This window comes from Lytechinus pictus, chromosome 3, assembly GCF_037042905.1.
Source record: "Lytechinus pictus isolate F3 Inbred chromosome 3, Lp3.0, whole genome shotgun sequence".
NCBI classification, from domain to species: domain Eukaryota; kingdom Metazoa; phylum Echinodermata; class Echinoidea; order Temnopleuroida; family Toxopneustidae; genus Lytechinus; species Lytechinus pictus.
The window spans coordinates 38,783,755-38,807,545 of NC_087247.1; the positions used below are offsets into that span (position 1 = coordinate 38,783,755).

Below are 23,791 nucleotides of genomic sequence, written 5' to 3' on the forward strand. Positions count from 1 at the left end.
ACAAAATTGGCCCACAGTTCGTTATCATGATTAATTCAAGTTTCGATCAGTCTTCATTTGAAGAAGAATACGATGAGCAGGAAACTACCGCTCTCGTTGACACCATCTTGACAACTACCTATATCGTATTTGCGATTCTGGGCATGGTTGGTAATGGCCTTGTCTTGATAGTTATAGCCCGCATCAAAGATCTCCAAGATGTCACCAACCTATTCATCGCTAATCAATCCCTTATTGATTTCACAGCTTCTTTCTTTCTGCTGTTTGGTTTCGTTATCCCTGTTCCTGCCTTGCCCAAGGACCGTCCGACACTTTCTAGTTTCATCTGTTCTTTTTGGTACACCAAATATCCGTTTTGGTCTATGATCGTTGCAAGTTGTTTGAATGTAGCAGTGATAACTCTTGAACGCTATATTGCAGTGTTCTTTCCCATTTACTACCGCGTTAGCAAAATATCAGGTAAGACGATATCTATCACCTTTATTCCATGGATCTGCGGGTTTCTCTTTCAAATTATTCTCCTTTCGTTCAGCAAGGTAGAAAATGGACAGTGCTTTGAATTTTTGTGGCCTGACGAAGCAACAAAGATCGGAATCTGCCTAACAACTTACTTGTTGGAATTCTTGATACCCGTTGGTACCATGATATTTGTCTACGCCAGAATATTTTACCAGCTTCGTCGCAAAAGTGATCCGTTTTCCCAACCAGCAAATTCGTCGTCCCTGGGAGAAAATGAAGGGAAAGCTATTGGGCGCATCAATGTAGACTATCGCATTAAAGCTCGGAAGAATACCATCAAGACACTCGTAACAGTTTCTACCTGCTTTGTAATCTGCTTGTCTCTCAATCAACACATCTATCTCGCCTATGGCTTTGGCATGGATCTGAACTTCGCAGGGTCAATGTATATCACCTCTGTAGTTATGGCGTTCGGAAACATTTGGATAAATCCTCTTGTCTACACTTTTCAATATCAACGATTTCAGAGAGGTATCCAAAAACTTTTCTGGCCTACCAAGTCACAGCAACTCCAAGTGAAGGCTGTCTCTAGTAATTCCAGGCAGATTTAGCTAAATTGTTTTATTGATAAATGTTAAATAATCATAACTTCATTGAGATTATTATTCATGCGTTCTTAGCTCAAACAGCTGAAGCAATAATGAATGGAATGAACGCAGTCTCACTAGACATAATCTGGATGATCTGATTATGATGGGTTTGTCACTTTGAAACGTTGCCGAATATTTTCCCTCAAAGTAATAGCACTTTGATTCATGATTAGATTTAGGTGCTTGTTTAAATTTTCGTATATCAAATATGTATTTGCATAGGCCTATACCTCTACAGTACATAAAATTGTATACATGTGTCAGGATTCCTCTTTAGGAATCATATACTGCTTTCATACAAGTTTTGTTTGGAAGGATCCGATTCTTACGTTAAATATACAATTATACAATACCAACAAAAATTGAATACTGTCGTCGAAAGTTATCTTATCCTGTTAATATTTTGATTTTCATAAATGCAATCATTCATTATTTTCAGATCCTTTGCATATGTTGTACATATGTCAAGTTCATTTTTTGTGATTTTCATAGTGATATCCAATCAATGTTTGGAATAATTAAAAATAGGTTCAAACTTCAGGAAATAATTTCAGTTTACTGCAAAATGAAACTAGTGATAAAACTTGTGATAAAATCAATAACAAAAAAATCAAAAATGTTTATGGAATCATTTTGAACATAGTCTGGAATAGGATTCTTTACAATATTTTTCAGTTGTGTACACAATTTTTATATCATTTTCGTGAGGCATTAAGATGGTAATCGTTTATAGATCTATGTATTTTACATTGTTGCTGAGAGAATGAATGTCGGGAAACTGTGTTGACCAAAGTTTGCAGTGTCTCGGTTTCCAAGAAGGGGTGAAGTTAGGAATGCATAATAATGAGAGAAAAAAAGTAAATAATTATTTTGAGTTCATGAATTCATACATGTCTATATAAAATCACTAATTTGGAATAACCTAATGTCTCTTCATTTTTTAAAATAAAACTATCTGAAACCTTTCCTATTATCTAACGAAGTTAATGCGTCGCTATCAGTAAAATTACATAACACTAGTTATATAAAAATCATATTTTTTTTCAACTGCATGATAATATGATATATGTATTGGATATCTTATAGACCCCTTGAATATCAACGAACTGTGTTCTTTACATTCATAAGCGATACGAGTAAACAGGTATGTACACATTTATTTAATTCACGAACGAATCTAATGATATTTACTTTTCAGTTCTTTCCCAAATTCTACGCATTATTTTGCTTTTTATTCATATCTTTATTCTATCTCTTATATGCGGAAAGTGACTCTTTGAAGGTCCAAAAGCTAGTGATGTCTAAAGATACTCTCATAAAACCCCCTATGTTAATGAAGCTACTTGATACAAATCATAATGAGTATAGTAGATCAAAATAATGACCCATGTTCTGTTTTCCTAGTTCTTTAGTGATTCGTTTCTAATGTTTGTTGTAAGCAAACACAGATGGTCAGTATAATACCTCCTGAAGCTGTAGAATTATCTGAGATTTCTCCCTTTCTCCATAATGTACAATCCCTTCACATTCACTCTAAGTGCAATCTAAAAATGAAATTATATCGAAGTTAAATATGTGTCTTTCAGAAAGACAAATATATCAAAATGGGAAATGTTTTCCGACATCTCATCGTAATTATGACAGTCTATATTCAACATAATAACATCTATTTTTAAGCTAAATTATTTAATAGAATACAGCTTTTTATTATTTGCCTTCTTTTCTTCAAACTTTATCCAGTTTCGTTCCAAGTCCAATTTTCTTGTTTTGAGTCTCGATTTAAGGCCTACATTACGAAACAGTCTTTAGTCTCTCCAGTACATGTAAGAATAAGGTAACCCTTCTTTGGTGACGCGTTGGTTCAATTCATCTTTCATTCTCTTTTTATATATGCCTGACATCATTGACTCCTTGATAAACGGCTCATATTTTTTGTAAAGCCCTTTGGATATCGCCACCGTATCTCCTGCAAGAAAATGAAAATGTGATCAAGATTGTATAGACAAATTTTTATCCTCTTATTCACATATTCAGATGTTATGTTTATTCTATTATCATGACTGTAAATAATTGTGTTTCTATTCACCTTTAATGTCAACTTAAAAAAGTGCTATATATATTTGAATTTGCGCTTTAGAGATAATAATGGTATTATCATGTTTACTACTACTACTACTACTACTACTACTACTTCTACCACTACTACTTCTACTACTACTACTACTACTACTGCTACTACTACTACTACTACAACTAATACTGATACTACTAATAGTTATACTTCTACTACCACCACTACTACTACTATACTTCTATACTACTAATAATATACTACTACTACTACTTTATACGAGTGGTTAAATTATTATTTCAATATGAAGTACGATCTAGAAGATTTTAAGTATGCGTTTGCACTTTCGAAAATACACACACACTTTTATAGGTGCAACGGTTGCTCGATATTCTCCAACGCGAACCCGTAGACTACGCCGGCGTATAAAGTTTTACCGAGTATATTCTGTAATATATTTTTCCATGTCCAAAGCAGTCTATACAATATCATTTGTTTGCATAATGTGTAAAATAAATCAAACAACATGTTGTACAGTGTTAATAACGTCCGTGTAAATTAATAGTAATATCTCCTTTTATAGAGTGTTCAGGGCCGGACGCAGGTTTTTTTTCGGGGGGGGGGGGGGTGCGCCAAATGTTCTAGACCTTGTGTGTGATTTGAAGAGGGTGTTATTCCCTGCATTATTGATTGAAAATAGACCATATGGTGTATGTACAGCTGGGTTTTTGAGAGAATTTAAATCAGAAACCTATATTTTAATTTCTTAGGGAAAGAAGCATTATGCCCCCCCCCCCCTCTGCGGGTCCCTATGTGCACAATATATCACCCTTTTCTGCTCCTGAATTTGGATTCGATTCAGCAAAAAATTCTTACAAGTGCAAAAAAAGACCACTTACCAAGCGGTTTTGTTGGAAATTTATCTCTGCTGTGAGTCCACCTGCTCTCCGAAGTAAAAGATATCATGTTAAATTTATTCTGGTCATAAGGCTGGTGGTTAAGTATGCACCCCTCTAGGTATTGTATATAGAGTTGCCACCGACGATAATAATACCTGAAATAAAATAGTTTTAGACGGTATAAGCTGAACTGGACATTAATTCATTGTTGTATTAAAATGCCCCTCACCGCGTTGTGATTGAACAGACTATTACCGTTCTCTTGTGTATGAGTGATTGTTATGAAAAAATAAAACGTGGACAATGTAGATGACAGTGGATTTTTTAATCGTGTCTGGTTAATCATTGTACATAAACGTCTTGAAATATTTTGCATTTTATTGGTAACATGACTATCAATGTAAATACAATGTCCTGGTTTAAATGCGTATTCACTCTGTAATCGGAAAAAAATGCATCTTTTGTTTCCAATGTCAGGTTGTTATAAATAAATGTAAAAAAATATATTCTGAGCTGCATTTGTCATATGTTATTTATTGCCTGTGAAAGCGTTATTGTACTTTAGAAGGATTAGACCGTAATGAAACCACCACGTAGACCCGTCACGGATTGCTTCGGTAATAGCTTCCAATATTTGATAGAAGTCCAGTTAATATGGGTTTCTTATTATGTATCAAAAACCTTCCATTATCTAACTAAGCGCATATTTGGAATGGACTTTTTTCCTTCTTTTTTTCATGAACAGTGCACAATGAAACCATACAAGACACTAAAATAACATGGATAAATCATATAAACATAAAAAATGAGCATTTTGAATACAGAATAACAAATAATTCAATGAATTAAAAAAAATGCGTTATCAAGGGCAATAGAGCATTATTTATGAACAAGAAAAAAACTTTGTAAGCACTATTGACTATGAGGTCACAAAATGTAGGAATAAGAGTGATACTAATTTTATTTCAAATGAAATGTCATATTCATCACAAATTGTTTAAAATTTAACGTGAACATATTTTCGTTTGCGGTTCATGATTTTGGAAACTGGTAAGTGCATGGAGCTATTGACTGAGGTCATCTGTTATCGATGACTGTTATTGTTTCTTAAAGTTCAATCATATTTATATCACACTTACGTTCGAAGTAATCCTCCCCACTGCTTATTTGCATAATCAAGAATCTGCCGATGGTAAAATTTTAAAGTGCAGTTAAATGACTTCATATTTGATTTTATTTTATTTTATTTTATTTCAGCATTTTTCCAACAGAAATAATTAACAAACATAATGTACAACATAAAGAAAAAAATAGCGATACATTTCTTTTTACAAAAATAAATACAAATAATCATTCATTTGCAAAAATGTATATAGATAGTATTAGTTTGCAATATTATAAGTTGTACTTTGTTGAGTAGACAAAAAAAAATGCTGGAGACCGCTACCATAAGCAGTGCTTGACTAGGGTAGCGTCCTCAAAACGTATTAGCGAAATAGACAAAAAAGAACGAAGTACAAATCAAGCATTGACTTAAATTAATTATAAACAGATATTATTAATACGATATTTACATGCAAGAACCTTGTATGCCTGATATTATGTGCACATTTGACGTATTTGCATGTGTTTGTGCATGTGCAAACGTGTGCGCGTGTGCAAATGTATATTTAAAATTGTATGTGTATGTATAAGTGTGTGTGTGTGTTGAGAGTGGGTGTGCGTGTATGTGTGTCGCTATATGAGGGTGTGGGGGTAGTATTAATTAGGAATTATTGAATGGTTCCAGGATACAGCTTGAAATGATAGAAAAGTTTGATACTATGACTTAACTTTTTTCATTTTTTGATGTAACAGTATATGAGATCAGATTGAAATTAAAAATTTACCAAGAAAATTGAAAAGACCCGTAGAACTCTTTTATATATATGCATAAATTATTCAGAATTGTATTTGCGTGTCATAATTTTTTTAAAGGATGATTTGAATGAGTTAAGAGAGGGACATTGTTTTAAGTATTGTGGTAAGGAATTCCAGGTATCTGGTCCATGATGGCGAACTGATTTTTGAGCAAGAATAAGTTTGGGGTTGTGTAGATGATAATCAGAAGAGTGGCGGGTTGGATATGCATGTATATTTGAATTTAAATTGAATAGATTTTGGAATAATGATGGAAGATTATTGTAAGTGTATCTAAACATAAATATACCTGTTTGTAGAGTGTGAATATCCTGTATTTTAAGTGCATTATAATATAATAATATTATGATGAAAAAAATGAAGGGAAAAATATGATAAGTTGTCCTATACAGTGCGTATCAAAAAAAAGTTTACACTTAGTAAAAATCCTGTAAAATTATACATTTGCAATATCCTGAAGATTTTTCCACATGTTAACATTGGTACAGATCCATTTAAGCAAATGACGATATAACTGTGGAAAAATATTTCCGCTTGAGTGAGCACCATCACTTACTTTTGAAAAGTTAGTGAAAAATGATTTGCGCAGAACTTTGAAATAGTTATGCGAATAAAAGTAGACCTTACTCACGAAGAACACGTGGAATTTAGCTAGTAAAATTGATTTGAAGATATCTTTTACCTTTTTAGACTTGTTTCCTTGCCCAAAACACTCCGAAGAGTGCATTGCGCCCCATCCCACTCCCCCACACACCGAGGCCATCGTGACGATATTTGCTTTACACTGAGCTGTGCTTTACATGAAATGGCTTAGGCTTGATTTTCATTTTGTTAATCAGTATCAAGCTTGGAAAATGTGAGGAGAAACAAGTATTAAATGAAAAATTAAATGTAAACCCGCTTTAAATGATGGAAACTTGCTGGAAAAATGCTGGAGATGTCTGAAATAAACTTTTGTTTAGATTCAGTTATGTCCTCAGATCCAGCTGGCACAAAAAGGGTAAAGGTTGTGCTTACTAAGTGTTGAAATTCTAATTTTGGTGGCAATGATTGTTACAAAATGCTGGAATGTATCCGTTTTATTTCAATTGACTAAAAGTGCAAGGAAAATGTATGAGAAATGTTTCGCAGGGTAAGTTTGATTTCGCCCTTTCCCCTTGACACAGCGTGACAACGAGCATTTCCGCTCAAACAGATTTCTGCGAGCTTTCCAAAAATGGACAGTGCTCACTCAAGTGTAACATTCTGTCAAAACTTTTACTTTCATTGGATAGATGAGACCCAAACCCAAGATTATTATGTGAAAAAAATACCAACATGTTGTATATTTTTTAATTCGCAGAGCTTTTTCAAAGTGTAAACTTTTTTTGATACGCACTGTATAGGTTTCAGTTACTCTTGATGTTTTGCATTAATTGGTAAAACTGGTTCTAGTATATAGACGAATTATCGACTGCTTTTTTTGGTAGGTGCCCTTAGTGATTTATCTCAAATTCTAAGCCAATTGACTACACTGGGCTGATGGTGAAAGTCACCTCTTGGCAATCAACAAAGTGGTCTTTGTATACTATCCTGTATTCAAAATCGCTATCTGTGACTGCGTACTATTTTTTGTAATCAATCAGATGCCTAGAATCTTACTGCAAGGTGGATATTTCCACATATAAAAAAAAGTATAACAACACGTATACATGATTAATGTGTTTGCATTATACAGAAAGGCAAATAACAACAAACATAAAAAAAGGTAGTTATGAAGACAATGTTAACCCCCATAACATTCACTTCCGTGTCAAAAGTAACCTTGGTGAATCGGCCTACACACATTATTTTGTAATACAGTAGTAACATTGAAAATGAAGAGTTTGAGATTACTTACTTCTCCTGTAGGCCCCCACAGAGTTATCTGATTTCTTGCATTGTATTCATACAGTGTTTCTTCCTGAGTAGAAAAAAGAGACAGTATCAAACAAATACGTTGAGCACAGTCATTGTATGGCATCGACTAATTATACTAATTATATATATATAACAATTATGATATATACATTATGATAGTAGTTAGACTGATAATATGAAGCTAAAGTCAAGTCTCAAATATATATATATTGAGTGGAATCAATTTGATGGCAATAATGAGCACTTTTAGAAATGTACGTCCACATAGTGGACTGGTACGAGATGACGTCATTTTTTGGCCTGCCATATGCCTCACACACGTCCACTATCAGAATCGAGAACCTCGCCACATCCATTTTGCGGTTCTCCTAAATCATAGTGGACGTGTACGCGAGTGACGTCATTTTGACCGTTCAAGCCCAGCATGAATTAGATCAACCTTTCCCTTTTAAAACACAGTTTTCAGTTACTTTTCACAAAATTAATGTAAGTTGTACCATGGAGCTCTATGGTTATACGATGCACTATGTTTATCATATTTGGAATTGCTTTCTGACCTCCAAAATTTATAACGATATGTATCCTAACTCGAGTAAAAAGGAATCAAAGCAAGTGAAAGGGCACGTGTTATGACGTCACCCGACCGGGTCGCCAGGCGATGGTAAGCCAGATCTTCCGGGTCGGGCAGCGTGTCATGACCCGCTGGTTATCGCGCTGTTTCACGTGGACGTACGTACACGTACAAGTCGAGTGAAATCTAAAGTATTCGCAATTGTAGTAAACAAGGGCAGACGACGACGTTGATTCAAACGATCAGACGAATGCTACGTCGTTCTCGTTCACTGCTCCTAAAACTCGACAATGGTAAGGTAGTCAAGTGGAACACTTCTATAAACGTATAATGCAAATACAAAAGAAATAGCGTGTGGCATCAATGGTTTCCTCATTTACAAATCATATTTTTGGAGAACTGTTTTTTTAAGCAACAAATGAAACTTTGAAATACCGTTTTTTTTCTTATTCAACATCCTAATTTGGTGAAATATCCATGCAGCATATAATATTGTTTTCTGTTTTGATTCAAATCGACTTGTTAGGCTGTTCAAGAAATGTGTTCTCATATTACATTAATTTAAACACTTTATGTAATTACACTCATTTTCGTGTATATCTGGATATAGGGCCTAATCCGAACATTCAGACATTACTAAAGACATCTAATAATATATGCACACACTATCTGGTATTGTGTATTATGATAACGTGTGATTCGACTTCCAGTTCTTAAAAACCGGTCACCGTTAGAACTACGTACATCATCATTGGTTGCTAATGACTTGGCGTCCTCTATCCATGTTCCTAGTAACCAGTCTTGATGAGAGGAAGTTATGTTGTCCATATCAAGAATCACATCACACAATAGGTTGCCATTAATCCTAGAACAAATAATATTTAAACGAAAAGTGGTATACAAATACTAGAAACATTGAACTTTTATTGCGTACACAATCCCAACTCTGATCATGGTAATTCTATTTCAGTCACTCTTTAAAGGACAAGTCTACCCCCAACAAAAATATAATTCAAATGAAAAGAGAAAAATCAAACAAGCTTAACACTGAAAATTTCATGAAAATCGGATTTAAAACAGGAAAGTTATGGCATTTTTAAGTTTCACTTAATTGCACAAAACAGTTATATGCACATCCTGGTCGGTATGCAAATGAGGGAGCTGATGATGTCATCCACTCACTATATCTTTGTATATCATTATACGAAATATTATAAATTTCTCCTCATCCTCATTGTCCTGTAAAAAATAATTTGATTTCTTCCTTAGATGTGGAATTACCATCGTTTTAACATTTAATGGTTCAGTCAAGTGGGTCCTTACTGTGGAATCTGTAAAATTGAAATATTGTACAATAAAAAAAAATAGTGAGCGAGGGACATCATCGACTCTTTCATTTGCATTTTGCTAAGTTGTGCATAGAACTGTTTTGTGAAAAATAAGCGAAACTTTAAAAATGTCATAACTTTCTTATTTTACGTCCGATTTTGATGAAATTTTCAGCATTATGCTAATTAGATTTTTCTCCATTGATTCAAACATTTTTTTGGGGTGGACTTGATCTTTAAAATTATGATCTTCGTGTTGTATTGTAATCCCGGGTTTTGGTATGTGTGTTGGGTGGAGGTGGAGTAATATAAAAACTACATTTTCTCTTTTAGAAATGTGTCTGATTAAGAAAAATTATATTCTAAGGTTGTCAACTCGGGGGGGGGGGGCATATTTTCCAGATTAAGTATTTGACAACCAAAAAAAAAGAAAGAAAAAAGGGTCCTCATTTGCAAAGAGGGAGGGCACACATGTTTCAATTCCAATATAATATGAGAAAGTAAATTAATATATAATCATACTTTTTCTTTTAATATCATCAAAAGAAGGCAGATGTCTGTTTGAAAAAATATTGATAAATATAATAAAAATGAAAAACCCAAGGCTTTAAGACGGTGCGATCAATAAAATTCGTCCATCTCTCTCTACCTTTGCTTCGTTGTCTTTTTGCGGGCATACATCTATACTCACGCATACATCATGAAATACATAAACATATCAATAAAATATCTTACTTGCAAATTGTCTAGATCTACTACATACCTGACAGCTAAGGAGTTGTTTGCGCGTAAGGATTCCATAAGTTTCTTGTAGAAGTCAAATGCTAAATCCTGTAGAACATTTCGTGTCACATCCACTAAATCGTATCTAAAAAGTGTGAATGTATTGTTTTTTATGTAAAAAAATACATTGATAGATTTTCTTATTTGAAACTCTGTATACGGGGGTGTGATTGACGTTTAGGCCTGCCCCCCTTTCTCAGAAGGTCTACCCCGACACACACACGCTTACCCACAATCCCGAGAAGTTGTAACATAAGAAATCGTGATATGAAGAAGAAAACATCAATGGAAACAGAAAGGGGTTAAAAGCAACGTTTTGAACGATATCGAAAAAGGCTGTAATGAAGATCATAATTATTTTGAGTGGTGCTGCAATATCAATTTTACAGCTTTTTATTATTAAATACATACCATAGATAATAACGGTTGTTAATATTCATTTCATCATTTCATTAATACAAGTGCAACAGACACAAGACCATCGTCTATTTTGTAACTTGTAATGACAGAAGTGGATGTGAAGTGTATGAAAGTTAATTTCTTACCTGAACAGTGAACTTGAACCTAATTCATTCGATGCCTGAAGAAGATAGTTCCATGCCTTTGCAACCTTGGTGTAATCGTACCAAATCTATAACGTAAAATTGTACGGTAAAACAGCATAATCAGAGGTAAAGTGTTTTTTTTTCCTTCTTCTTCGCACAACGAGTTGAAAAACAAATATTGTGTGTGATCATCTTTCTCGTCCCACTGAGTTTGTTACTAAGTATTTCCCCCCAGGCTATCACTATTTCGTCACGCCCAAAATGTAAAGGTGGTTGCATAAGATTTATCAATATAGCAGCATGTAGACCTATTTTGCACGGATTTTACACAATAAGTTGGACTTCATATGCGAACCTTCAATGTAGCATCGTGCCCTTGTAAATGCAAATTATGATCTGAAATTGATACAAATCCCAAATCCCAAGCACTCTATTCATATTGGGCATTTAATTTACACAATGACGATTGTGCGAATGTCACCCTACGAGGAATATCTATTAATCAATTAAAACTTTGCAAATGGTGGTCTATGGTGGTTTAAATGTATTTAGTGATGATTATAACATTCTTTCCGTTTCTCTTTGAATTTTCTTAACTACGTTTCAGCAGATTATAGATAAAACTTAGCAAACAATTGAAATGGGTAGTAAATATATATCGAATGTCAGCAGTCAAGGTGTTGCACTCATTCTATAGGATCGTAAATTCTTAATTTCTTTCATCAGTCATATTTCTTTGGCGGTAGTACATTGTATGATAAGAAATACTAATCAAATTATCTTACTGTTTGTGTCATAATATTGGACGGTCTCCTGACAGCAACAGCGCTCTGATGGTCATTAAAAGTATCCCTGTTGTTGTAAACAGTTTCTTGCAGGATGGCCCAAGCTTCAGTGGCTTCCTCGCTCTTGTTAGTGGAGGTGTATCCATATCGTCTTTGTGCATAATGCTCAATCCTACAGAACAGATGAAAGGGACACGGGAAAATGTCGGTCAAAATGTAGTTTTTGTCTCGCCTGCATAGCAGAGCGAGGCTATATAGTCGCCGTTTTTCCGACGGCGACGGCGTCAACATTTAAATCGTAACCTATGTTTAAGTTTTGAAGTGGCATCATAACTTCAAAAGTATGTAGACCTAGTCCATGAAACTTAAACATAATTGGGTAATCAAGTATTACTGAACATCATATTCGAGTTTCAGGTCATATGGCGAAGGTTAAAATAATTTAGGGTCAATGAACGTAGTATTTTTATCATTATATGAATAGTGTTATTATTTTCTAGTCGTTTTGAAAGTCAGCACTGTTGGAATATTGAATCGCGTAATGCAGGCGAGACTGCCAGAGGCGCTCCTTTCGGCGGGATAGCTCAGTCGGTAGGGTATGAGAGCGGGGGTTTCGGATTCCGGTGACCCGTGTTTGATTCCCACTTGTACAGGAGCGCTAGTACCCTTCGGTAAGTCATTTATCCTTATTTTCAGGTCCCTCGGAGAGGACCTTAAACCTTCGGTCCTTTGGGTGCTTATACTTACAAGCATTCACGCTTTCTTAGCGATCAGGTAAATAAGTCAACACCATCACCATATGAAATATGATAGTCGTTGGGTTTTGCAACTTTGAGATTGTAAACATTCAACAAATGATGAGAAGCAAAGCAAAGCAAATCTATAGAGAGAGTGAAGAGTGCAGAACTGGCGCAAATTCTTAAATCGCAAAATCGTATACGAAAAATAATGACTTCACCCGTCATCAAATGTTCTTGAGCCTTTATGACCACCATATAATTATTTCAATGAATATTTTATTTTGGGTAGTCGTCTTTGTCTTGAAAACAAAATCAATTTACCATTGTGTAACATTGGTGCTCTCTGCTCTCCAAGTCAGGTCAGTTAGAAAGTTGTACATGACGTAGTTTTGAAAGATTCCCTCTGGCGTCAAACCCATGCCAATCATTGTGCTGTTCTCAAAATTTCTGGCTGCGAAAGGGCCCTGTAAAAGTAAATCAAGAAAAGAGTACTTGGTAATTTGCACCTATAGGCCCATCAAATATTATCAATTACCATAAACATTTCTATAGCTCCAACATCATGTTGATGATTTAGCCAGTATAATTATGTTATCTACATACAAAAGACTGGACAATAAAAAAGCCAAATATCAAACACAACAGAAAAACACATTGTCATGCAACCGGACAGAATTTTCAAAGAAGCATGCTCAATAAGCAGATGCTCAGTAAATGGCCTCAACTTCTTTCTTTTTTTGTGTGGAAAGATTGAAAAAAACATCGTGACTTTTTTCATATCTTATACATGACCCTGGGAAGGTTTTCCGAGGGGAAGGGGGCTGCTTGTCTTATTACCCATAGGCAGCACCCCCTGGAATTCTGGTATAGGTGTGGCAAAATGGTGAAATATAGCAAAAATGACCTACATTTTGTTATGAAAACCTTTTTGTCAAATTTCTCGGGACCAAAATGACCATGGCCTTCATTTTAAAGTGAAACCTTTCTGTGTGTGTGTGTGTGTGTATGTGTGTGCTTGTCAAATTTACACCAGGACCCTGTAAACATAGTCCTGCCTGTGTGTTTCACAAAGAATTAATTACAATTGCACTTAAAAAAACGGGCGTTATCAATATATGTAAAGCACCACCGCATTCATTTTTCAGAGTTTCAGAAACATTATGCCCAGATAACGAGCTCTTGCGTATATGAATCCGTAAAACAGTCCCTTGATCATCATGTTCTCATACCTGATTAACGGCATCAAGCTTGCCATAGAGACCAGTATTTCCGCCAAAATTATGGAGCATGCACCAAATAAAAGGCTGACCATAGAAGGATTTGGTTGTGTTGTAGAACGGACGGACATCTCCAAAGAGATCCAGGATTATCATGCGCCCCTATGAAATTAACCCCCCAAAATGGGGAAAGAAAATATATAAATTCGAATGATAAAAAAGAACATCCACACAAAACGTATATGAATCACAAAAAAGCTCGTATGTATAATAAAAATGTGACATGGGAAGTCGCCTCCGAAATTACCAAAGTTCCCAAATATACACCTAAATCGTTCCCCGTCTGATCTTTCGCCGAAATCAACTCACTTGCTTCATTCCTTTATATACTTATCCCTTATTTCCCCTGAACATCCCGGATACGATAAAGTAAATTCAATTTCAATTCAATTCTTTATTCCATTTCCATTCAAAACATAATACAAAGTAATATAAAGTAATACAAATCAAATACAATTTTACAGACGAGTATTCTTACTCTTATTCTAATAATCAAGTCAATCAATCAAATAATCCTTTGAAACCTTTCATAAAAGTTTATTTATATAGCGCTTATTCAAATTTCGTTCAATATGTATTCTCAAATTTGGACAAACCCTTAACATTCATGAAGAATTAACCGAACAAAATATCATTCTTGAATTAAATACTTACAATGGGCACACCGTGAAGCAGAGCCTTGATTTGGGTGGGACCCCAAAATGATGTATCTTGAAATAGCCATCCCAGCATGAGCCACACCCCTTTAGGATCCCCACCAATGATACCTTGATAAACCCCCTTGCTAGCCGCTGAGAGGTAACCAGAATCTCTGTTGTAAACAAAATATGGAGCATAAAATAAAGTAGAAACTTAACGTGATAACACTGAAAGATCATCTATTATTTATTCCATTTTGTATCACAATTATGTTTTGCTTTTGTTTATCTATGACATACTTGTTTGTGATCATGATACTCGTCACCTCTCAAAAGAGACTACACTGACTAACAACGACAGCATTCTATTCCCGTATAGAAACACCATTATAACTATAACTGTGGGGCCAGGGAACACATTTTATTACAGGCATGACAGGGGGGGGGGGGGGTGATGGTGTAATTTTAGAAAGCAAAACAACAAAAGGTTTCCCCACTAAATGAAGGTCATTTCGGTCCCGACAAATTTGACAAGCAAAAAAAAAGTTCCCCTACAAAATGGAGATCATCAATATAGTCCCGAGAAATTTGACAAGCAAAAAAAAATCTCTACTAAAAAAAGTAGGATATTTTGGTAAGCAACATCTATCAGAATTACAGAGGGTGTTGTCTATGGAGAACACGGAGTACCCTCCAGGAAAATATTGGGGGGTACTGAAGCACCCCCACTTTAGCACCTGCCTCATACTGTATACACCTTTTCTTTTCTCTCATTTTCTCTGTACCCGTATCCAATCATGTATAAGAAATATTCCTCGCTTTTTTACAACTCCCTTGTTTCATTTGAATGTTCATTTGTGACAAAAATTCTGAAAGATCCTGATATTTCATACATGAAAGTATTCCAAGGCTCAGCATGTCGAGTCGTATCCACTCACCTTGATTTTGGTCTGTTCTCATTAAAAGTGTCCGCACTGTAGATATGATCAGTACCATTAAATTCCTCGGTCATCTAAAAGAAGCGAAAATTAAAACGAAAGGAACAATTAATTTCTCGTTCGCCTGTACTTCTTTAAACGGATTTTACCTCATTATGAACAAGATTATAATCGTACATATGAATTATTCAGAGCTTACAGATCTGCAGATTATTGGATACATTTTTCGATTTGTATTCGATTCATACCTCCCAATAATGTAAAGTTTCCATTTCCCTTTTCCATCGTTAACCTGCCCTTTATCTTGCCATGATATCCTCCAATAATCGCCAGTGTCTAGCATCCATTTACTTACAGCTTCAATGAATGCCTTCCCAACTTCCTTGAACATAGGGTCCTGGGGATCCAATAGAGATGTGCTACCAAGAGAAAAAGCATGACACGAGGTAAAAGTAGTATTTAAAAAAATCCATGTCGAATGAAGGCCCTCTTCTTATGAAAGAAAACAAAATGTATTGGTATTGGATAATAATGATTATAGATAATCCGATCAAAAACGCAATTGATTGAAGATCGAACTGGTTAGGAACTTGTGCTATCTAAAAACCTACAACAAACAAGGGGGATATTGGCATGTTGGTAGCAGGTGATATCTTTAACATGGACAATTTATGTGAAATGATTTAAGAATCGAATGCTTTGTTTCTCAGATTAAATATGACAATCGTCATATGTTAAAGACTATTATGTCATCTCTCTTGTCAAAACAAAGTCATTGCATATATCTTTTAAAAAATCTCAGAAATGCATATTAATCATCAAAATTTTAGGAAAAAATTACAAAAAAATACCAAGTGTGAATATCAGTGGGCTATATCTTTATACACACCAGCAGTATTCCGAATCAAAATGTCCCCAATCTCCTAGGTCTGAAGTAGATGAATTCGGGAACACTCTAGAGAGGATAAAACACACAGTAAAATAACTAGCAAATCATCTTTCTGGTAAATTCACGACCCTATTACCAGGGGATTTTCATACTCTTAGACTTAATCGAAGTCAGAAATTCAATCAAGGGCCTTAACTATTGGAATATAATGATCAACTAATCAATACAATTATCGCTAGGTTGAATGGACATGCTCGTGTTTCCGAGCAATCAGTAATATCATAGGCCTATACACCGCACTGAAATATACTTGTCAGAAAACAATCCAAAACAGAACTAACAAACATGCAAACAACAGTGAATAAAGAAATCCTTCAATTTTCTAGAAAGAATTGATTACCCTTGATTACACCTACTTTGAAAATGATTTTGGGACATGTCCAGCAAAAGCTGGTAGTACAGGAATCATTCCCAAGTCCCTCATCCTCTTCAATATACGATGTTGGAGAGCAAGCTGTTTTGTATGCCAGGATTGGGGTAGTGGTCCACCCCATCCATCGATATTACCCATTCGTGCCCTGAGTAAAAAAAGAGAGTCAAAACATGATATTATATCATACTACTGGTATCCATCGGTACACAATGTTCGATTTCAAGAGCCACTAGTGCTAATAAAGTTTCTGAGAAACACTCCATGAAAGACTGCAATATCATTCTAACATCTAAACAACTGAGTCCTTTATAAAAACATATATAAGTATAATTTATATAAAAAAACTTGTTAAGAAATGATAATGCATCAGAGACACACACCATGCCAGAAATGCTGGTCCACCAAAATGTTTACCAAGGTCCTCCTGTTGGAGTCCCATCTTCAGGTAGACCTTCTGCCAGATAGCTTCCTGTCCATTGAAAGCCAGTGGAAGGTTGATACCGTTCAGTGCCATCCAGTCGATGTGCTTCTCCCAACGCTCCCAATCCCACCAGACAAAGCTGTAGCTGACAGTGCAAACATTCTGGTAGAACCGAAATCTGAAAGCAAGAAGAAAATAGGGTAATAAATTCATTGGCTATCACTTCCATGCCCTATGGCCATCCAAGATTGATGTTCTGGTGCCAACATTCGAGGATCTTATTCTATTTAGGGATGGAATAGTTATATAATTATGTCAGTGAATCATATTGGTTGCTGACTTCGTCTATCAGCCAGTCATGGCAGTTCGGTGATGATTGTAGACTTCACAATTATGAACATTCGCAAGAGAAAATAACATGGATTAAAAAAAATATTCAAATCAAGTGAAACCCAATCAAATCAGGGAGGGTCTGATATTTTACACCTATTCACGTTGGAATGAAAGAGATTTTGGTTAAATCGTTAGCATACAAACCTTATTTCCCGGAGTTGCTGCGTATGGTGTTACACCAGAAAAGCTGGGTAGTGTTTTGGCACACCCGCTTCCCAGGGCCATGGAAACCTCAATCCTAAACCTCACAGCATTCTGAACCACTAACTCGAACATCCCAAACAATTATCCTCTAATCTTCAGAGACATACAGGAGCAATAATTGTCACAGGTGCCTGTTAACATTATTAATTCATTTCCCCTATATACACTGACCAAAAACCAGGAAGAACACACACCCTGGTTATGAGAATCAAGTTGATTTACCTGTTTGGACTGGTAACCTTCAACGGAGAATGTATCAAGGGCCACTGCCCATCCGGTGGTAGATGTAATTGATCACCGCTCCAAGAGATGTGACAGTTACAGTAGTGAACAAGGTAATGTTGGACACCCCACACCACAGCCACTCCGGTCGTACCAGTCACATTTACATGGGTTCCGTTAGAAGATATCTGTTTAGATCATCATCCACAAAACTGATACAATTGTTCCAAGTCCATAATTTTAGATAGACAAGCTCTAAAATGAATCTAGATTGGACAAAAATATTAATAAATTCTACTTTCCAATTAGTAATGAATTAACAATTAAGTGCAAACCATGCATGGTGTAACAAAGATCTGGATGGTACTTTATTTTATGGATGCGTAGAATCCGAATCTCAATCATTTTGATTCCCATCAGGCAAGGTTGAAATGTGGCACTTGTGGACTAACATGATTAACAAGCATCTCAATGCAAAGTCAACATTTGTTGTAAGGTTTCCATACTCGTACTGATCAAGAACAAGAAGTTGCCGACATTCGCGCAGATAGACGGATAGATATATGAAACAACCCCAAAATAAGACTCAGCTTTAAAAGTTATTTTATCCTCCAAGAGTACATTTTTATGCATTTATAATTGTTTTCGTTATTACGAATGAATTCCCCCACTGTTTATCATAATGTGATCATGCTAAACAACTCAACTATCTTAGTTGTAATTTGGGTGATAAAGCAATAATGGTTAACGTACCTCAAAAGTATCGAGATTATTCCCGCTAAGCGATGAGTTAACGACAACTGTGAAATCACGGTATCGCATTGGAATAAGTCTCTGTAAAACTTCTTGTGCTGCAGATGTTTGTATTGAAGCACTAGCTTTTGGTTTCAAGTGTTCAAGCTCCTTCTCGAACCCTATAAGAAAAGAAGCATTAATGTACGATTAGTTTGACATTTGTCGATGGTAAAGGGATTCAGATTGATATATATTTTTTTAGATTTGTTCATTTCCGTTAATAAAAAATACAATCTATGTCATATAACATAAAATAAAATAACAGATTCAACGGTTCCATGACAATTGCTCCGCCGACATTTGCTCCGCCGACAATTGCTACGCAAAATACGACAACTGCTCCGCCGACAATTGCTCCGGACAGTTGCTCCGCCGACAGTTGCTCCGTCGACACTTGCTCCGCCGATATGTGCTCCGTCGACACTTGCTCCGCCGATATTTGCTCCGCCGATATTTGCTCCGCCGACATCTGCTCCGCCGACATCTTCTCCGCCGTAAATTGCTCCGCCGACAATTGCTCCGCCGATAATTGCTCCGCCGACATCTGCTCCGATTATACGACAATTGCTCCGCCGATATTTGCTCCGCCGAAAATTGCTCCGATTATACGACAAATGCTCCGCCGACATCTGCTCCGATTATACGACAATTACTCTGCCGATAATTGCTCCGCCGACATCTGCTCCGCCGTAAATTGCTCCGATAATGCGACAATAATTTATTATTTTTTTTTTTTATTGGTACTTTCATACGCATAACAATTTTAGCACAGGCTGAAGGCGTCAATTTACCATGGAGCATAGCTCCATGAATCTACAAAGTAAACTTAAACTATGCTTGCATGATATATTAAATGTCATACACAGCGGAACGGTTTTCAAAGTGAGGGCTGAGTCAAAAGTGGGGGCTGTCCATGCTAAAAATCACAATCATATGGTCATTCTTACGTTTTTTGTACACGGCTTTGGAAAATTGGGGGGGTAAAGCCCCCGGCTCCGCGGCCCCTGATACATGCATATAGAAAGAAATATTAAAAAAGGGGTAAGCACAAAGGAGGGATAGATATTCTTAATGCTTATTCATGGTGGGGGGGCAGGCGCGTAGCCAGGGAGGGCGGTCGCCCCCCCCCCAAAAAAAAAAAAAAAAAAAAAAAAAAAAACGTCCCCAAAAAGAAAAAAAAGAAGGGAAAAAAGAGAGGAGAAAAGGAAAAGCGAAGGGAGGAAAGGGAAGAAAGGTAGCTTTGTGGGTTTTTCTTTTTATTCTTTATTTTTTCTCAAAAGAGAAACTCTTTCACTCTTGCTCTAAATTTATATGAATTTTGCTTCCGCGCTGCGCGCGGTTAGATGACAATATTGCAGTTCTCCTTTGTATCCCCTCACCCTTTCTCTAACCCTGTTTTTACACCTCAGCTATGTGTGTTTTTGCCAGTTAAAGTTCAAATGTATACATTAGGGCGTGGAATTAGACATGTTTTATAGCTCCATGGAATTAGAGTAAGGTTAGTCTGAAGTATATGAAGTAATCTTTTTTTTTATTGATCGGGCAACTTCTGGTGGGGTCGACTCCGGGCGGGTAAAATCTTTATATCAATTTCTGCCGTCACCTCCATATAGGCAACTTCTCCCGCTTTTCAGCTCATTACTAAACAACCATAATTTGGGGGCAAACAGGTACCTATTTAAAAAGAGGAAAGTATACAATTCGTGTCGTATTAAATAAAAAAAAGTACAATATTTTTTTATCAAATTCTATTAAACTTCATTTCCCTGCACATTCATCTCCTGTCCTGTTTTGCGCCCTCAGTTTGAAATTTTTAATGACACCTAAGTTTCTTTATCATTCAAAATGAAGCGCTTCAGGACAATAGTCAAAGAAATCATCTTTTTTTATATAATTTAAATAAATCACAGAAGTTTCAACTTTTTGCGCACTATTTTCCTCGTAATGAAGTTCAATAATCTTAGAAAATCAATTGAATTAGAGCCGATGAAGTATTAGAGATATCTGCATTTGATGAAACGTCCGCCCTTTGAAATTTCAGTTTCATTGCTCAGGACGGGGAGGATTATTTTCCTCCCGGCATATACCCTTCTCCTCCTCTGTTTTGCGAGTTAAAGATATAATTGTTTGTAATCAAATCTGATCTTTCTAAGGGACGCATTCATTTTAACTTAGAGAACCCTTATCTTGGGACCCTTTTTTATTTGAAAAAAAACTTGATAAAATGCTTTAGCTTCCGCGCCTCGCGCGGGGTAATTATTATTTTAATTTCTTCCATTTTATCCCTTTTTTGTGCGTTCACAATCACTTTTGAAAAAAAGGTTCAAAATCAAAATATAGTCAACTGAATTGGAGCTAGCTGATATAGGTACTAGAGACAAGAGAGACGGCTCCTTTTCATTTTAATTCATGAAACACCGAAAGCGTTGGCACGCTTCGCGTGCATGTACCGTCCCCTCCAAAATAAAATCCTGGCTACGCGGTTGGGGGGGGGATTATTTGTGTAAGTTTTATTACGTGCCTGGCGATTAAAATAAAAAAAAAACGCGTTTTCATGTAATTATTATGACCATATAGCTCCATGTTATAACAGTAGAAACAAATTAGACATACCCGATTCTTAGCGTCAAAATCGCTCAGACTGGCGAAATATGCTTCGAAGTGGAGACATTTGCTCCAGGTGAAATCCAACGGTATACCCCACCTTATTTTGTCAAAAACCTGTACTGTAGTCACGCAAAATGTTTACTGTCGGCAAATTTTGTGCCATACAAACATGACCAAGACATTCAGTAAGTAAAAATTAATATTCAAGAAAATACCAACTTGTGAAAGGCTACATGTCGTGTCACCTTCTCGGCACAGCCCTCCACTCTGGTTTCCATATCCTCTCGTACACAGTGCTCTCAGTCTGGTCTCCACATCCACATCATGTCATACACACCGTAGGTTTTTAGATTATGATAATACTGTATATAATAGTGAGTTGCTTTTTTGTTTTATGTTGATCATGATTGTTTTCTTCACTGATAGAAAAAGGATAATCAAATTTTTTTAATAATCCAAAAATAAAATCCATATGTTCTGTTTTATATAGTTATTAGTCAAGGTTATTTTAGTTCGCATTAGTTCTCATTGTTTATACGTTCTAATTCTTATGCATTATACCGATTGATATTGTACTTTAAATTTGACTATGTATTGTTACTTTGATTTTGTTGTGCTTTGTGAACGGAAAATGAATAAATCTTAATCTAAATCTAAATATGGTCCGCCAATAGTCGAATTATATTCATTATGTTATAATATAAGTAACAATTTGTTGTTGATGGGGGATATAATTTTACACGTAGTTTCAAAAAATAAAAAAAATCAATGAAGATTTTCTTCTATAAATGATATACCTTTATGTGTATATGGCCGCCTATGTATTTTCCAAGAATGAACTATATATGAGAAGAAAACGTGTGTTCGACATGTACTTATTATCATTATCATTGTAACACCATTATCATCATCAGCATCATTATCAGCATCTTCATCATCACCATCATTATCATTGTCGTCATCGTTTTGCTTATGCGGAAATCAAACAAAAATGATTGTGAAAAGGGTTATGGAGGGAAAGAGATAGAGAGAGAGAGAAAGAGGGGGAGTGAGTGAGAGCTTGAGGAAAAAAGGAGGTGTATGACTTATTATTTCTGAATATCGCGATTTCTGTTTATCATGGGATTGAAATAGAAGGATAAACTTAACAAGTTCTTGTCATTATAATTTTTTATTTGATTAACTGATCAGAACATGAGATAACTGAAATCATGAAGACTGTACGTTCTCGACAGTTTTATTAACGTTTTCCAACCAAAACTACACTTTAATGACTGCAAACACCTTCATTTTCACACACTCGCAACTGTGGACACAGTATACATGTAATTGAGAGTAGTGTCATTTTCAAAACCTTTCTTAGCTGCAAGGAATACTGAATCTCATTTCCACAATGTGCATCTGAATGCACAATGCCTGTGTTTCTAACATGTACCCAAATTACCCAATTTAAAGAACACAAGTTAAGATCTAATGAATCAGCAAAATAATCCACATTCTATCATGATCAGCAGGCATAACAGCCTATATACTCTTCAATACTTCAATTACAGTTTGTCGAAATAAATAAAACAAAGAAAAAGAAATATATAGAATTGTAACTCTGGTAAATATATCCAAAATATTAAATTAACGCATCGTGCTCTCATTTCTTTTACGAGATATCCCCCCCACCCGAGATATGCTTCATGTTTACAATTTAAAAAAGGCGTATAAATGTCCCCTTTCCATGTCAATAACAGCTCGTGCTTTGTGCTCGCATTATAAATTCAGTGAGATGCGTATTGGGTTTCATGAATTTGTAACTATATTATTGCTGGTATATATATTATTGTCTTTTAAAAATAACATTATTTGTTTAGACGTAATGAGAGAGATACATACATATATTCATTTATTATAATATATTTATATTGTCGCTTTGCACAGAATAGAACAAAAATACAACCGAAGTCTAGTTTTATAGTAACTCACCAGTAGCGTAATGAGCCAACAACAAAAAATGGAGGGGGCGAGACAAGGATGACATTTATTTTCCTTTCCTTTATTCTTTTTTTTTTCATTGGTAGGGAGAATGGGGGGATCCGTGACCCCTAGCACGCCCCTCCCCCATCTGTATGCCAGTGATGATCATACTTTCGTTTGAAACAAATTGAAGGAAAAAAAAGTGCAAGGGTAGATAAGGCCGAAGACGTAAATAAAGATTATTGATACAAATATTAATAATTATAATACTGATAAATATACAATAAATCAAGCGGTCACCAATAAAAATAAACAACGTGAAAGAACAAAACGAGAAAGAGAGAGAGAGAGAGCCCGCG

General features: G+C 35.6%; 2 protein-coding genes across 4 annotated transcripts in view; one reads left to right on the top strand and one right to left on the bottom strand.

The window, feature by feature from the left end:
* LOC129255638 (galanin receptor type 1-like) lies at positions 1-2,060 on the top strand. Its single transcript, XM_054893981.2, has one exon. The coding sequence runs from the start codon at positions 27-29 to the stop codon at positions 1,068-1,070; it is 1,044 nt and encodes a 347-aa protein (XP_054749956.1). The 5' UTR covers positions 1-26; the 3' UTR covers positions 1,071-2,060.
* LOC129255637 (alpha-N-acetylglucosaminidase-like) overlaps positions 1,068-23,791 on the bottom strand; it is a 27,523-nt gene continuing 4,799 nt past the window's right edge. For all 3 annotated transcript variants that reach the window (XM_064096998.1, XM_064096999.1, XM_064097000.1), the window contains 18 exons: positions 18,819-18,979; positions 18,066-18,253; positions 17,206-17,424; positions 16,809-16,970; positions 16,393-16,458; positions 15,859-15,922; positions 15,504-15,577; positions 14,582-14,738; positions 13,880-14,029; positions 12,972-13,114; positions 11,911-12,082; positions 11,126-11,211; positions 10,561-10,665; positions 9,214-9,334; positions 7,879-7,941; positions 5,219-5,262; positions 4,080-4,234; positions 1,068-3,075 (listed from right to left, as the gene is read on the bottom strand). In XM_064096998.1, coding sequence (XP_063953068.1) covers positions 2,915-3,075; positions 4,080-4,234; positions 5,219-5,262; positions 7,879-7,941; positions 9,214-9,334; positions 10,561-10,665; positions 11,126-11,211; positions 11,911-12,082; positions 12,972-13,114; positions 13,880-14,029; positions 14,582-14,738; positions 15,504-15,577; positions 15,859-15,922; positions 16,393-16,458; positions 16,809-16,970; positions 17,206-17,424; positions 18,066-18,253; positions 18,819-18,979 — 2,291 coding nt within the window. In that variant the 3' untranslated portion in view covers positions 1,068-2,914. The remainder of the gene's footprint in view (positions 3,076-4,079; positions 4,235-5,218; positions 5,263-7,878; positions 7,942-9,213; positions 9,335-10,560; positions 10,666-11,125; positions 11,212-11,910; positions 12,083-12,971; positions 13,115-13,879; positions 14,030-14,581; positions 14,739-15,503; positions 15,578-15,858; positions 15,923-16,392; positions 16,459-16,808; positions 16,971-17,205; positions 17,425-18,065; positions 18,254-18,818; positions 18,980-23,791) is intronic.